General features: G+C 41.0%; 1 protein-coding gene across 8 annotated transcripts in view; it reads left to right on the top strand.

The window, feature by feature from the left end:
- Window positions 1-11,829, top strand: part of BLNK (B cell linker) — a 144,329-nt gene extending 132,500 nt beyond the window's left edge. For 7 of the 8 annotated variants that reach the window (XM_077822652.1, XM_077822654.1, XM_077822651.1 and 4 more), the window contains 3 exons: window positions 5,990-6,073; window positions 7,169-7,324; window positions 11,046-11,829. In XM_077822652.1, the coding sequence (XP_077678778.1) occupies window positions 5,990-6,073; window positions 7,169-7,324; window positions 11,046-11,165 (360 nt within the window). In that variant the 3' untranslated portion in view covers window positions 11,166-11,829. Of the gene's footprint in view, window positions 1-884; window positions 977-5,989; window positions 6,074-7,168; window positions 7,325-11,045 lie in introns of those variants that run through there. The other variant, XM_077822659.1, reaches the window with a different exon arrangement.
- Window positions 11,830-15,717: the final 3,888 nt, after the last annotated feature.

Below are 15,717 nucleotides of genomic sequence, written 5' to 3'. Positions count from 1 at the left end.
CCATTTCCTTCCTTATAACAACAACTTTGGCCCTATCTACAGTGAAATCTTTTGTCATTGTATGAGTCATCTAGTTGCCCAGTTCCAGCCCAAAATAGGTGGAGAACACAGGGTGTTAAAGCCATGCTAAACTGTAGAATTATGATTAGATATAGTTATACAAAACCTAGGCAGGAAAAGTTTTCTTGCTCAATGTAAACAGGAACTGAAAAGCAGCTGAGTCAAACTTCTGTTTCAGGTCTTCACTTTGCATCAAACAATCCCATAGCGAGTAAACAGAAAATGCCTTGTTGGTATATTTTGCCCAGTCCTGGGTGCAGATAGATGTAGAGTGCACTTAACTGCCGTTTTCCTTTTTGTATTTCATAGCTGAACTCAGCGGCTCACTAGCCTTTCTGAAAGTATGTATCCACATGGTTAGTCCAAAGCAGTGCAAACCGTCTGCAGTTGTGTCAGTGGATAAATAATGAGAGATCCCAGAATACACTAGTAGGAACACACACGCACACCCTTGTGAACCATGCTAGGTAGAGATACTCCAACCTTGTTGGAGCATGAGTCTGCCAGAGATAGTACAACACAGAAGCACAGGAATGCACAAGACAGTCATATTTAAAAACATTCCCCTTTAATGCAGTTTGGTTCGTCAGCAGAGATGGGATCTAAGAGACTAAGTGAGAGGCCACTGGTTGCCCACACCCTTCTCTGTGAAAACTACGATCCTTCCACCTGACAAATAATCTTAGTCCCTCCCTATCAGCCTCGTGCCCTGCTGCTCCCTAAAACAGATTTCCCTTCACTATAAGCCCCTTTTGTAATTAGTGCCAAGTTATCTTTGTGAATAACTGGAAAACTTTTTTTTATTTTGTATTTCAACATAACAGGTTTGAAAAAAAATCTAAGAAAATATGGCTACTTTTATTTCAATATGTCCCCTTCTGTCTCCATTGGGAAGATGGCAGAAGACAAAATGCAGGAAGCAGTCCTGTCTAGTAATCACAAACAAGGTAGAAATAGTTCTGTTGACGGCCTAACAAAGGCTCTATTATTGCAGACCCAGTAACACTAAATGTTCTAAAGGCTGATATGACAAAGATAATACAGCAGCAAGGAACACAAAGAACTTCCAACTGTGGAACAATTTTAACATTCTGTCATAGTGGATATTGTGAAAAATCTTTTTTCATAAAAATAATCCCGCAGACACAAAAGCAAACAGCTTGTAACAATTATATTTGGAGCTTTTAATATAGCAGATATGGGCAAAACCAGAAGATTGACTGACTAAAAGATCAGTTTCACCAGAAAAAGTGAAACATGGCTGATGAAATTAATGATATTTTTTCCAAAATTATAAGGTACACTGGTATTGTCATTTGCTGCAGCAAACTGTACAGCACAGGTGCTCTTTAATTTGTTTGGTTCATGAAGGCAACACCTTCATTAATTGGTTGACTTTCACTGCACAGCTGGCATGAGCTCTCTGTTCCGCTAGGTGATTCCCAACAGTTTATGTGACAGGAAGAAGGAAGGTTTCAGGGAGAAGCTGTATTTGTCTATTCTATATAGGTTCTTATACCACGCTAATCACCATTGTATGAGCGCATTCCAGATTTGCCATTGCTCCCCCTGCTCCATTACAGTTAACATAACAGCTCCAGTCACACTGTATTGTTTGAAGGACTCTTGGACCCCTGGCACTATAAAGAGGAAAGGGGTGGGTTGTTGTTAAAACTTCCTGTGAAAGCAACAACTTTATTGTAATGCAATTATGATGATGTATGAAAATAAAGTGACATACTCCTCCCCTCAAGAAAACGTGACATCATATGTACACTCATGGAACCCAGAAATGATTAAGGTTACATTTAAAATGGAGACAGGGTATATTCTAGCAAATTCTGTAAAGATATTAATAGTCTTATGAGGAGGTTGTATGCATGACACCTGCAGAACAGCACTAACTATACAGTGATCATTTACTACGACAATTCCAGCTATTCGCAGTAATAATTGCTAACTTAGCAGTCACTTGACATACAACCTATAAACTCACAAGTCTGCATACACACCCTTAAAGGGAAAAGGCCCCGACCATTCTCCCACTTTATTTTTTTATGAAAATCCAATAGGAAGGAATAAAAAAAATCCTCTTGGGATTGTGTGATGGGAGAGCTACAGGAAGTATAGTGAAAATGTTAAGATTTGCTAGGCTTACCTGCACCTTCCCTTACTTCATTCTGAACAACTCCATATGCCTAACATTGAATGCTTTCAGAGCCAGTGGCAATCTGGAGTCCAGTAAATCATTACAAGCTTATATCCAGATTCTGTCATCCCATATTTCATTTTTGATTCTGCTCACACATGCAACTGATGTCTTGCAAATATACTTGCACTCCTGCATTAACCTTTTATGGTGCCCATGGTAATGGCATTTATATCAAAATGATGGATGCATTATAAGAAGTTAGATGGATTGGAATTATCATCTATAAAGAAAGGCAGCCAATAATAATGGTTACTTCCGGGGGAGAGAGAAATGACTATTTTAGACGACATATTTGGAGGCAGAAATTCCCAGCCAACAGTTAGTACAAGCAACCCTTAAAGATAATAACTCATTATCAAAAGGAAGCTTCACTCTGGAAACACCCTACCACAAAGAATTGAGTAACAATCTCTCCTTTTAAAAAGAGAGAGAGAGAGAGAGAGAATAAAGATTCACTTCCCCAAAATCAGGAGCAGTTAGGGAGAAAGTATTTTGACTGTAGTATTTAGGCCAGCCCGCTTTCTTTCTTTTCTTCCAGGGACATGTGGGGGAAGGTCAAAGATAGCAGAGAAGTGCTGAGAGTCAAGGATGTGCTGAGCTCTCTCTTTCAGTCTATGTACTAGCTCTATAACAAACTTTAGCTCACTTCAACCATACTTTGACTGTAAGCTCCCGTATATATGAAGAGGCCCTGTTTTATTCCTGTTGTCTTTGCTGCTACACCTTAGTACCCTGATCCAGTCCTTTACAGACAGAGGCTGCCTTGAAGGATTCAGATCTTTTCAGAGGTCCTAGCTTTAGTTTGTTTTACTTTTTACCTGGTTTTAATTAAATGATTGAAACCTTTAATGCCAATGCTATTCAGACCCATACAGTCTAGGGTTACTGAAATCCTGGTTATTTCCCCCACTCATGACTCTTCCCTTGGGACAGTACTCCTTTGTTTAATAAAATGCATGTTTCTAGTGAAGGGTCAGTGGGTCTGGTGGACCTTTGCATCCCAGTCCAGCTGTGTGTGTGTGTGTTATGCACAGCAGATCATCATATGATAAAATAAAATAAAGCACATTTTTAAAACATTACAATAATTCCCCTTCCTGCACAATAAGTACCACTGTTCCCTAACTGCACGAGTAAATGTAATCTCCCCTCTAAATTACAGGAAAATAAATCTGAGCAAAAATATGTGCTTCCAGATATGCAATTAGGGTAATTTTTTCTAAAGCACCTGAGTGACTTAGGAGCCTAGATGACCAAGTAATTTTGGAAAATGGAAATCCGATTATTTTGAAATTTTTACCCTTACCATTTTTTTATTCAGAAGATCCCAACTTTTAATGATAACACACTGCCCTTATAAACTGAGGTTTCAAACCATTTCACAGATATTAATTAAGTAAACCTCACAACACTCCAGGAATTAGAAATGTATTGTACCCATTTATAGCTGGGAGAACTAATGCACCAGAGAGGTTTAATGACTTGCCTAAGATTACATGGCCAAGTCAACGGCAGTTCCAGGGCCTTACCCTAGGAACTGTGATTCCTGCGGAAGGATTCTTTCAATAAATAATCAAAAGCTATCAGTACTCACCGGGGAGGGCAGCTTGTTCAATACACAGTCCTGCTGTGTGAGAAATGTTTGGAGGTATAAGAGCAGCCATCACTCCTAGCATCTAGGAGTATCCACTGGATTACAGAATCCAACTGGAGTGGAAGAAAAGAAATGGGGAGTGTGTAGTTTGCAAGATGCTTTTATAACCAGTTTTGAAAACATTGTCAGTTTGGAGGAGAATGTCCATCCTCAGATTTAGTACAAATAGAATTAATGGCTGCTGCTTTGAGGAGCATGGGAAATTGATAGAGCAAAGGGCAGATGAGAATAAAGTTTCCACCCCTATAAGCTAAATTTACTGTTACCTCTTTTTGACTGAGCATCTAGTGAAAAGATGGGTCCCTGCAGATTGTTTCAGCTGGGAGGAGAAACTGAAGTTGGAGTCTGGTATCTTTGATGTAATCTTATTTACAGAAAATATACAAAATTCTATTTCCCCAAACATGGGAGGAACCCCATAACAGGAGACAGTGTCCTCACTCACAGCACTAAAAACTTTCTCTCTAGGTTTTTGCAGGGTAATGCTCCCAGGTGCTTGCTCAGGCTGTCTCTGTCTCACTCACTCTCTGTCCTGCTTCTCTATTCACTCATTCGCTCTCTGTCTCTCCCCCCACCTCTCTGGTTACGTCTACATTACAAGCTAGGGGTGTGATTCCCAGCTTGCATACACATACTCTCAGAAGCTATCATCGAGCTAACACACGTATAAATGGCAGTGCATCTGCAATAGCACATGTCAAGTACAAACCTATCTGAACCCCATGGGTATGTACTTGGCATGGCTAAGCTTTGCCCCTGCTGCAGCCCGTGCTACCGCAGCTCCACTACTATTTATACTTTTGCTCAGTCTCATTGAGCTAGTGAGTATGTTACATGAGCTGGGATTCACACACCTAGTTCATAGTGAGACATAGCCTTACACACCCACACCCAAAGACAATAACCTATGGAGCCTGCTACCCACATGGTCAAAATGACTGAGCAGGTTCATATACCCTTGGTCTTAGGGCATATCTACACTTACAAAATTAAGTTGACCTAATTTATGTCAGCATATAGGTGCCGCACTAATCACATCACTTGTGTGTGTCTACACTTTGCTTCTAGTGTCAGCAGTGCGCATCCTCACCAGGAACACTTGTACTGTCAGCATGAGGCATTGTCAGATAGCTTCTGAAAGCCAGTAACAGTCAGTCAATGTAACCAATGCAGTAGCTATACGGATACTGCCTCAACCTAATTACATCGACATTGATTCTATGCCCCTACTGGAGGTGGAGTCAAGTTATTAAGTCAGCATAGTAGAGCAGTTACATCAGTGGGAGTGAAAATTTAGTGTAGACACTTGCCAGGCAGCTTACTTCAACCTAACTATGTGTTGACCTAACTCTGTAGTGTAGACCAGACATCATGTTGGGCTGCCTAGCTGTCTCTCTCACCTATCTTAAATGAGGGGTGGAGGTCACTACAGTTTAAATGGGGTTTAACCCAACACACAATGATATATTCAGAACTGAGAACAACCTTAGGTAGGGTGGAGTCACCATATTATACAACTTGCTTGGTTTGGATAGTGTAAAAGAAACCTGGCATCCTGTGGACAACACCCACTACAACACACAAAAGTATATGCTAAATCAATCAGCAGAAAATAACATTTAATTATAATTAGTGAAAATGACTCAAGTCTCTTTCTTAGTTGTCCTCTTTCAACTGGACTAGTCTTCTGCCGTACAAGTGCCAACTATCCTCCATCTCCACATGGATACCTCTCCTTAAGATCTCCTCTCTTAGCATTCACTGACTGGTTTCAACTCATCCTTCATTTGAACTGAATCTGTCCAGTTAAGACTGAGCTCTTGACAGAGGCCTGTCTTAACTACGTGTTTTCTAAAATGCTCTGCACACTTATGGTTCTCTATAATCATCATCATTTGGCAATGGATACACTACAATATGTGTTCATCTTTTACTACCCCTATCTTATAGCTGTGAAGTACACAATATCCAGTGAAAAAACTATCATTATATTTTGCTGTAAGTTACAGAAGAAAACCAGGGCTTTTCCATTGCATTGACAAAGGTCTCCATCTTTCTCACAGGATGCTGGTGTTCATGATAAAGCATGGTATGCAGCTTATTGTGATCGAAAAACTGCAGAAGATGCATTACACAAATCAAATAAGGTAAAGCAGGGAGTTAACATTTGCGCTATGCCTCTTTTAAGAACATTTTAGACATGTGGAATGGGGAATACAACTTGAATTGTTCCCAGACAGTTTGGGCCCCACCCTGAACAGGTTACAGTAGTGTTGGTTGAAGTGTGTCTACACAATTCAGATTTCGGTGAAATGATGGTCTCTAAAGTCAATTAAAGTTGTACCTGTGTAACTCAGTACAGATTTTTGGCCCACTGGAGGTAATAGTTTATTGTAGCAGCCAGAGATGGAAAAAACCTATTAACTCAAATATATCCCTACCAGGGCAAGAAACAGGCCACAGATACTAAACAAGCTCCAGCACTGCCCACTGTCTCATACTCAAATGCTGATATCTGTAAAAATTGGTCCTACCACTTTATTTCAAAATGATAACTTAACACACACACCCCTGAACCCTCTGACCTGGGCTTTAGACTTTGTCTGAACTTCCTGACTGAGACTAGATCAGCCTGCAGAAAACTCTAATGCCACAGGGAGCATCACACTTAGGGCAGCACCCTATGTGCCAGGCAAAGGCCCAGGCTTTCTTTCCCGCAACAAACATTTCTTTTTTATGGCTCCACCACGTGGGATAGAGGGACAAAAGAGTGGGTGTAATCTTTAGGATAGGAAATCACTGGCTAGGAAGCATTAGGGTAACCCCAACAGCGGCTCTCACTGTTTGTTTGCTGCTTCTGTAAAGCTGTTGAGAGCATGTCATCTGCTCAGGTTCTCTCCCCTTCCTGCCACTGGTGGAAGCTTGTACAGTCTTCACTTCCTAATGTCCTGTTATCCCCAGGAAGCTGTTACTGCCTGCTCATTTCTTCCTATCCTTTCTCTAGCTGAGAGGGAAAATGCAGCCGCAGCCATTGGGACTTGGGACAGCAGAGGATGCTGCTAAATGACACCTGTATAAGCTAATATTGGAGGGAAAGTGCCCCCATTTCTCCCAGTGAATTTTTTCCATCAATGATATTAATTTAAAGGAGGAAAGGATTTGATGTTAATATTGATACATCCTCAATGATTGCAACAAATTAAACTAATAAAATATTATTGCATTTCCTTTTCTTGATATAGGATGGATCTTTTCTGATAAGGAAGAGTTCTGGTCAGGATTCAAAGCAGCCGTACACACTAGTTGTGTTTTACAACAAAAAAGTGTATAATATTCCTGTACGATTTATTGAATCAACTAAACGATATGCACTGGGCAGAGAAAAAACTGGCGAGGAGGTGAGTGATTTTTCCTTTTTCAGTTTTATGCCCTAATAAATAAAAATGTTGGGGTCTATTTTAATTACATTGTTAGGGAGTAAATCTTCATTCATCAAGATAAAAATATACCCCATCAAATAATTGATTTATCCTTCAGACTGAAAAATCTAACAAAACAAATATAAAATAAGGTACTTTAAATCAGTGGCTCTCAACCTTCCAGACTACCTTTCAGAGTAACAGCCGTGTTAGTCTGTATTCGCAAAAAGAAAAGGAGTACTTGTGGCACCTTAGAGACTAACCAATTTATTTTAGCATGAGCTTTCGTGAGCTACAGCTCACTTCATGAAGTGAGCTGTAGCTCACGAAAGCTCATGCTAAAATAAATTGGTTAGTCTCTAAGGTGCCGCAAGTACTCCTTTTCTTTTTCCAGACTACCATATCCCTTTCAGGAGTCTGATTTGTCCTGTGTACCTCCTAAATTTCACCTCACTTAAAAACTACTTACTTACACAATCAGACGACATCCAAGTTCAAAAGTGTTACAGCACACTATTACTGAAAAAAATTGCTTGCTTTCTCATTTTTACCATATAATTATAAAATAAATCAACTGGAACATACATTTCTTACTTACATTTCAGTGTACTTACATTTCAGTGTATAGTATATAAAGCAGTAGAAACAAGTCATTGTCTGTCAGAAATTTTAGTTAGTACTGACTTTGCTAGTGCTTTTTATGTAGCCTGTTGTAAAACTAGACAAATATCCAGATGAGTTGATATACACACTGGAAGACCTCTGTGTACCCCCAGGGGTACGTGTACCCTTGATTGAGAACCACTGCTTTATATCCACCTCAGAAGTGTAACTTAGGTTACTGCAAATTGGAACTTTAAAGTCACAGATTAGTTTAAAATATACAAATATTTTTTATCATATCATGTCATCAGGATCGGACCTTCAGTTACTAAGTGTAAATTTTCCATACTTTCTTGAAAACAAATCTTCTAACCATCCTTCATGCAACAGTTCCCATTGAACTCAATGGGATGTTTGAAAAAAGAACAGTTACATTTAAATACTTAGGGATAAAATTAGTCAGAACCACTCCCTCTGTCTCCGCACCACTTATCAAGAAAGAGTTGATATCTTGGGTTGCATTTGCACAAATGTTAAAATTCTTCTGGAGTGTAATCATAGAACTGGAAGGGACCTTGAGAGGTCATCTAGTCCAGTCCCCTGCACTCGTGACAGGACTAATTATCTAGACCATCCCTGACAGGTGTTTGTCTAACCTGCTCTTAAAAATCTCCAATTTCCACAACCTCCCTAGGCAATGTATTCCAATGCTTATCCACCCTGACAATAAGGACTTTTTTCTTAATATCCAACCTAAACCTCCCTTGCTGCAATTTAAGCCCATTGCTTCTTGTCCTATCCTCAGAGGTTAAAAAAAATAGTTTTTCCTTCCTCCTTCTTGTAACAACCTATTACATACTTGAAAAGTGTTATGTCCCCTCTCAGTCTTCTCTTTTCCAGACTAAACAAACCCCATTTTTCAATCTTCCCTCATAGGTCATGTTTTCTAGACCTTTAATCATTTTGTGCTCTTCTCTGGACTCTATCCAATTTGTCCACATCCTTCCTGAAATGTGGTGCCCAGAACTGGACACAATGCTCCAGTTGAGGCATAATCAGCATGGAGCAGAGTGGAAGAATTACTTTTCATGTCTTGCTTACAACACCCCTGCGGGAGGGGGTGAGAGCTCTGGCTGCAGGTGTGGGTTCAGGGGTAGGGCCAGAAATGAGGAGTTCGGGGTACGGGAGGGGGCTCTGGGCTGAGGCAGTGTGCAGTGGGATGTGGGCTCCAGCTGGGGGTGCAGGCTCTGGGGTGGGGCTGGGGATGAGGTGTTTGGGATATAGGAAGGTGCTCCGGGCTGGGACAGAGGGGTTCAGAGAGTGGGAGGGGGATCAGGGCTGGGGCATGGAGTGGGAGGGGCGAGGGCTCCGGCTGGGGGTGCAGGACCCCAGGCTGGGACTGAGGGGTTCAGAGGGCAGGAGGGGGATCAGGGCTGAGCCAGGAGGTTGGGATATGGGGGGGTGGCTCAGGGGTGTAGGCTCGGGGCAACGCTTACCTCAAGTAGCTCCCAGGAGCAGCAGCATGTCCCCCCTCTGGTTCCTACGCGGAGGTATGGCCAGACAGCTCTGCTGTGTGCTGTCCCATCCGCAGATGCCGCCCCTGCAGATCCCATTGGCCATGGTTCCCGGCCAATGGGAGCTGCAGGGGCAGTGCTTGGGGCAGGGTCAGCATGCGGAGCAGAGCCTCCTGGCTGCCCCTATGCATAGGAGCCAGAGGATGGATATGCTGCTGCTTCTGGGAGCCACGCGGAGTGGCTCCCAATCCTGCTCCCAGGCTGGAGTGACGGAGCAGGGCAAGCCCCAGACCTCATTCCCCAGCAGGAGCTCGAAGGCCGGATTAAAACAGCTGGCGGGCTGGATGTGGCCCATTGTTTGCCCACCCCTGTGCTAATACATCCCAGAATGATGTTCGCTTTTTTTTGCAACAGCATTACATTGTTGACTCATATTTAGCTTGTGGTCCACTATGACCCACAGATCCCTTTCTGCAGTACTCCTTCCTAGGCAGTCATTTCCCATTTTGTATGTGTGCAACTGATTGTTCCTTCCTAAATGGAATACTTTGCATTTGTCCTTATTGAATTTAATCCTATTTACTTCAGACCATTTCTCCGGTTTGTCCAGATCATTCTGAATATTAATCCTATCCTCCAAAGCACTTCCAACCCCTCCCAGCTTGGTATCATCTGCAAACTTTATAAATGTACTCTGTATGCCACTACCAAAATAATTGATGAAGATACTGAACAGAACCAGACCCAGACCTGATCCCTGTGGGACCCCACTGTGTCAACGTTATGCTATTTCTAAAGCAGTCTGGAGATTTGGAGGCTCAAATACCATTGCCAATTGGACATTGTCACAGGGTAAAAGGGCCTTTTGAGGGAATGAGGCTTAGCCCCACCTGAGCTTCATTATCTGCCTCCCAGGGGATGCTTTCAGGGCAGAGATGAGGCAATAGCCTGAAGACCACCTGTTCTTCAGATAAAAGGCCAGCAAGGAGGTCAGGGAGACCTATGGGAGACCCTAAATCAGGGGAAAGGGGCCAACCAGCAACACCTGCTTTATGTGTTTGATTTATGTTGGACTGTTGCTTTTGAGAAATAAACCAACCCTCGAAAGAAGGGAATGAAATTTTACTACTGTTTGGAGCTTTATTTGACACACTGGCTAGTGAGTTGGCTCCTGCCACCAGCTTCCAGATCACCTAGATCATCACCTTTGAATAGCTCAGCCTTAGCGGCCTGTCCCAAAACCTTCTTCCTAAAATGAGCTATAGGAGAACCAACTATTCCATGATTGGTGCAAATATCTCACCAAAACATAAATATCAATACCACATATTTGTTCTAATTTGTCTATCCTACTGCCTTCTTCTACGGTTAGAGGATACAAAGTACACAGTGAAGGCAACATACTTAGTCACAGGGGGAAGGGAGACACACCTATTTGATTACATGATCTCAGAAGATCCTGTAGTTCCAAAGATGATGGTGGCACAGAGAAAGAGAAGATGAGGTAGTGATTCTTGTGATTTTCATTTTGTTAGAAGTCTCATCAATTACTTGGCTAACTGATTTCTGTTTTCTCAATCCAGCGCTTCACAAGTGTTGCTGAAATAATAGAGAATCATCAGCATACACCCCTTGTTTTAATCGACAACCACAACAACACAAAAGATTCCACCAAACTGAAACATATTGTTAGAGTTTCATAATTACACTGAACTGTAACAAGATCAAGATTTTTATATGTATTTTTCCAACTTCCCAAAGTTTCTGGATCAAGTATCTTAAACAAAAAAGTTTAAAAAAACACCCTAAGGATACTCACTAGAAGAATATTATTTGAAAACTTCCACTTAACCGTAAGAAATGCAGATCAGAAGAACTTCAAGTCTACACCATTTTATCAGAAAATCTGAAGGAGTTATTTTTAATGCCGTTACCAAATAAGGTAGAAGTTATTTGTTTGTGGCTTCACCAGTCCTAATGTGGTAATTCCAAACTCATGCCAATAAAAGCTATACACCACAGCCCTTTCATCTATTGTTCTCTATTTTAAAGATGCATTTTCTGTAGAACATTCTCAATTCAGAAGTGAAGGAAATAAATACCCACTTAGTGAAATATGCCTATTCAATATGTTCAAAGAACTAAATCTACTACAGATTGCTGTTTTCAATAAAATAATTCCTTTGCAAGATCCAGAGCTCTTGAAAGTAGAATGACTATAACTAAGAAATGGACCACTGTGTGCAACCAGCCAAGGATAGTATTTTGCACCATGTCTGGCTATACTCCAACTGTTTGATTCATGAGGTTTTTTTGGTTGTATTTTTAATGTGCAAATAAAATGTAAAAATACTGTAAAATGAACAATGTACAGTATTATTACTGGTTAACATTTACAGTTGTGCTTCTAACTGCTGTCAGAGTACTTTATTATAACTTGTGTTTATTTTAGTGTGACTATTATCTTTGCATGAGCTGCTTCACACATTCTATTGTTACAACAAATATCAATGTACAGTTTGCTCATATGCCTGTATTTTTTCTCCCATGTATATTTTTGGCTAGACAGTTTTCTTAAATGCCTGTCTGCAAATTGTTACCTGTAGGACTTAGAGCTTAATGTGGAACACCAGATTCCTTCAATGCTAAATATTACTTAAACACTACATTCTTGGGCAATCAAGAGGGAACTTGAGGCAGGATGACTACAGCGCCATGCTACAGGCTGGCATGTTCCAGGATCACCACCTGTACAATTCCAGCATCTGCCACTAGTAGATACAAGAGACAAAGTCGGTGAGGTAATATCTTTTATTGGACCAACTTCTTTAGGTGAAAGGTACAAGCTTCCAATCTACACAGAGCTCTTCTTCAGGTCTGGAAAAGATAATCAGTGTCCCAGCTAAATACAAGGTGGGACAGATTATTTTTAGTGTAAGGGATAAACAGCTGTTGCAGAAGATCCTTGAAGATGAAGTGGGCAATTAACACCTCTGCAGTCATAGGACAAAGAAGGTTTAGTGGGTAACAGATTATTGTAATGAATCATAAAAATCAGTCTCTCTGTTGAGTCCATGATTTTTAGAATCTAGCCAAGTTATGAGTCAAGCTCCCAGTCATGACATGACTAGTAGATATGTCAGCTGTTTTCATCAGATACCAAGTCTAGTGGGTTCTAAATATATTTTAAGTTGTTTTTAGTCTGACATCTGAGGACATAGTAATTATTTGTTCAGATATCTTCCATATTACAATGCAATACAAAAAAAATACTCCAGTTGACTTTAAGAATAATTAATGCATAGATAAATGTAGAATTAGTGAACAATAATTTTAGGGCTAAAAGTAAGGCTTAATTTTAAGGAAGACAAATGTAGTACTCAACCTGCTTTTAGTTCCACAGCTCAGGGAGGATGCAAAACCATCTCACTTACTTATTCATATTAACGTGCAAGAATTAGAGTACTTGATATCTGTCTGATACTAAAATTGCAGCATAAATGACCAAGTAGTGTAATTAATTCCTGCCCATACTGTTCTTTGAAAGACATGGGAGCTCACATTCTCAAAATCCAAAAGCTGAGACAAAACTACATTCCTTTCTCTCTCTAAAACCACTCCTAGTAGGCAAGTTGTAAAAAGACAGAAAAACCGGGTGCTGATGTCACAACAGCTCTGGAACAAACCAATATCAAAACGTGTTACAGAAGTTGTTTGTTCTACTTTGAAATTATTGGAGAAATTATGTATTGCTATTGTAACAAAGAATACACAATGGGCCAAATTCTAAGCCCACGAAGGTCACTTTGCACATCTGGAATGGCAGGAGCACAGCGCTGTTAAGATTTTAGCCCAAAGCATTTAGTTATTCCCCAGATTTTCCTAACAGGAGAAATGCTAACCTCATACCTGTAAACAGTTACCATCCACTCCCAATAAGCATGCAAAGATTTTAGTGTCTGTCTCTCTATATACATATACCCACTATATACAAATTACATTACAGGAATGTTAAAGTTACTAAGCACTCAGACGTTTGGAAATGTCGACATTAGGATCCCTGTGCAACCTTAATTTGGCATACTTATGCACATGCATTATGATATAGTCTTTAATTACATGATCAACTACTATTTTTCCACGCAACCCCTACTTCATTCAGTACATAGGATGGTGTGCGCTCACTTGAGTAGCTATTCAATAGTTTGTTTTCTATATATGGCCCCATACCTTATTTATTGCATACTATTGAAACCTGCTCTGAAAAGATAATTATTTCCTCACAGGCTTTTCTATGATGCTCATCACTATAGTATCTGATTGTTGTGAAAATAAATGTGAATGCCTCTTGTGTATTCAAAGTGAGCAGTGGCATTATCCCCATTTTGCAGATGGGGAACAGAGACAAAGAGATTAAGGTCAAAAGCCTCCAATAATTTTTGGTGCCCAATGTGCAACACCTAGGACCTTATTTTTTAAATATTTATAGCACTTCATATGTTCAAAGCACACTCCCCCGATTACAGTTCCTACTGTGAGTGCTCAGCACTTCTGTAACTCAGACTCCAGGTTATCAAGTCAGATACTCAGAAAACGGTGAACACACAAATAGTGACCACCTGTGAAAATCTGGTTTAAGTGACTTGCCCATCATCACAGAGGAACTCTATGGCAGAGGCAGGGATAGAATCCAGTTCTCCAGAACAGCACTGAACTGTCTTAACCATGAGACTGTCTTTTCTCTTCTTGCAATCTTCTACCTCATTCACTACACACCTTCCAAGTTCTGCAACAAATGATACTGGTCCTACAAACAACAGCCCCCTTTACTACACAACACTGATTACCCCTAGAGAACTGTACCTCTAACCCACTGAATGAAAATGGGGTCCTGTGGGGGGGAAAAGAAATAGTATGTGCTCATGTAATTAAAGACTTATCATAATACATATGCAAGCACCAGGGGGGCAAATTAAGGTTGCAGAGGTAACCTTAATTCAGGCATTTTCCAACTTTTAAGTGCTTGACTTTGCAACTTTATTCATGTTCTTTTAACATAGTTTTTGGGTAATATCCTAGGTTTTTAAGAATGCAAATTGGAAAAAAGAATTCTATCATGTGGCATCATATTGGCACCTACATGACTCAAAAGGATTGAAACTTTTAGATCCACAACACAGAACTCTGCCTTCAAGTTAACAGAGTAAATGATAGCAGCAGTAGGTTGCCATCCTCAATATGGACCGGCCACTAGAAGGGAAGACACTTTGCCAGTGCATTTCCACAGATTTTTGCAACAGCAGAGGAATGATTGGAATCTTGAGTTCAATTCCAGGTTCTGGAAGGGAGTGTGCTCTAATTATAGACACAGACCATTCAGCCCCTGTTCCTTCCTCCTCCAAAAAAAATACACTGATCCCTTCTGCTCCTGTCCCAGGCCCATCTTTGCCCAGCCAGCCTCCTCATCCTAGTCCCAGTCTTCTCAGACATGCTCCCCAAGTATCAATTTTCCTTCCACCCCAGCTCAGTCCCAGTATCGCCACCCATTTCCTTGTGCAGCCAGTCCCAGACTCCAGGGCTCTCATCCAACTTCAGTCTTCCTCCTCCACTTGTTCTCATTTTCCACTGTCCCCATTTCCCCTCCCCATGCTCCTTGTCCCGTTCTACCCCCACAGTTGCTGCCAGCCTGGTTCTTGTCGCCACTGCAATCAAATGAGACCGTTGCTCTTTCACACTGCCTAGGCACCAGCAGAAATTCCACTCTTCTGTTCATTCCCTCTGAAGCATCTGGCACCGGTCATTGTCTGAAGACAGGATACTGGGCTAGGTGGACCATTCTTATGTTCTAATTTAGAGCACAGTGAGAATCTCCCAACTCTCAGTTCCTGTGCCTAGTACCACAACTGCCCGCAGCAACCTGCATGGAAACTGCTCAGTCCCTGGACTCCAGGCTGGAGCATACTCAGTGGAGACAAAAATCTTTAATTTTGTTGCTCAGCTTCCAGTATCTATGCAACATGTATGACTAAAGATCTTAAAATTTGGCCAAATTTGGGTAGTGTGACAGGGTCAGGCCAGATGGCTATAGGAAAGTAATAGAAGGCAGATATATAAGCCCCAGGCTAAGTAGGTCCCTTTTCCCTGGGTAAGGTAACAGGGAATGTTCCAGAACAATCAGGAACCTTCTGGAGACAATTAAGACAGGCTGATTAGAACACCTGCAGCCAATCAAGAAGCTGCTAGAATCAATTAAGG

The sequence above is a fragment of the Eretmochelys imbricata genome, chromosome 7 (genome assembly GCF_965152235.1).
Source record: "Eretmochelys imbricata isolate rEreImb1 chromosome 7, rEreImb1.hap1, whole genome shotgun sequence".
Taxonomy (NCBI): domain Eukaryota; kingdom Metazoa; phylum Chordata; order Testudines; family Cheloniidae; genus Eretmochelys; species Eretmochelys imbricata.
This window is presented reverse-complemented; position numbering and strand designations above follow the sequence as displayed.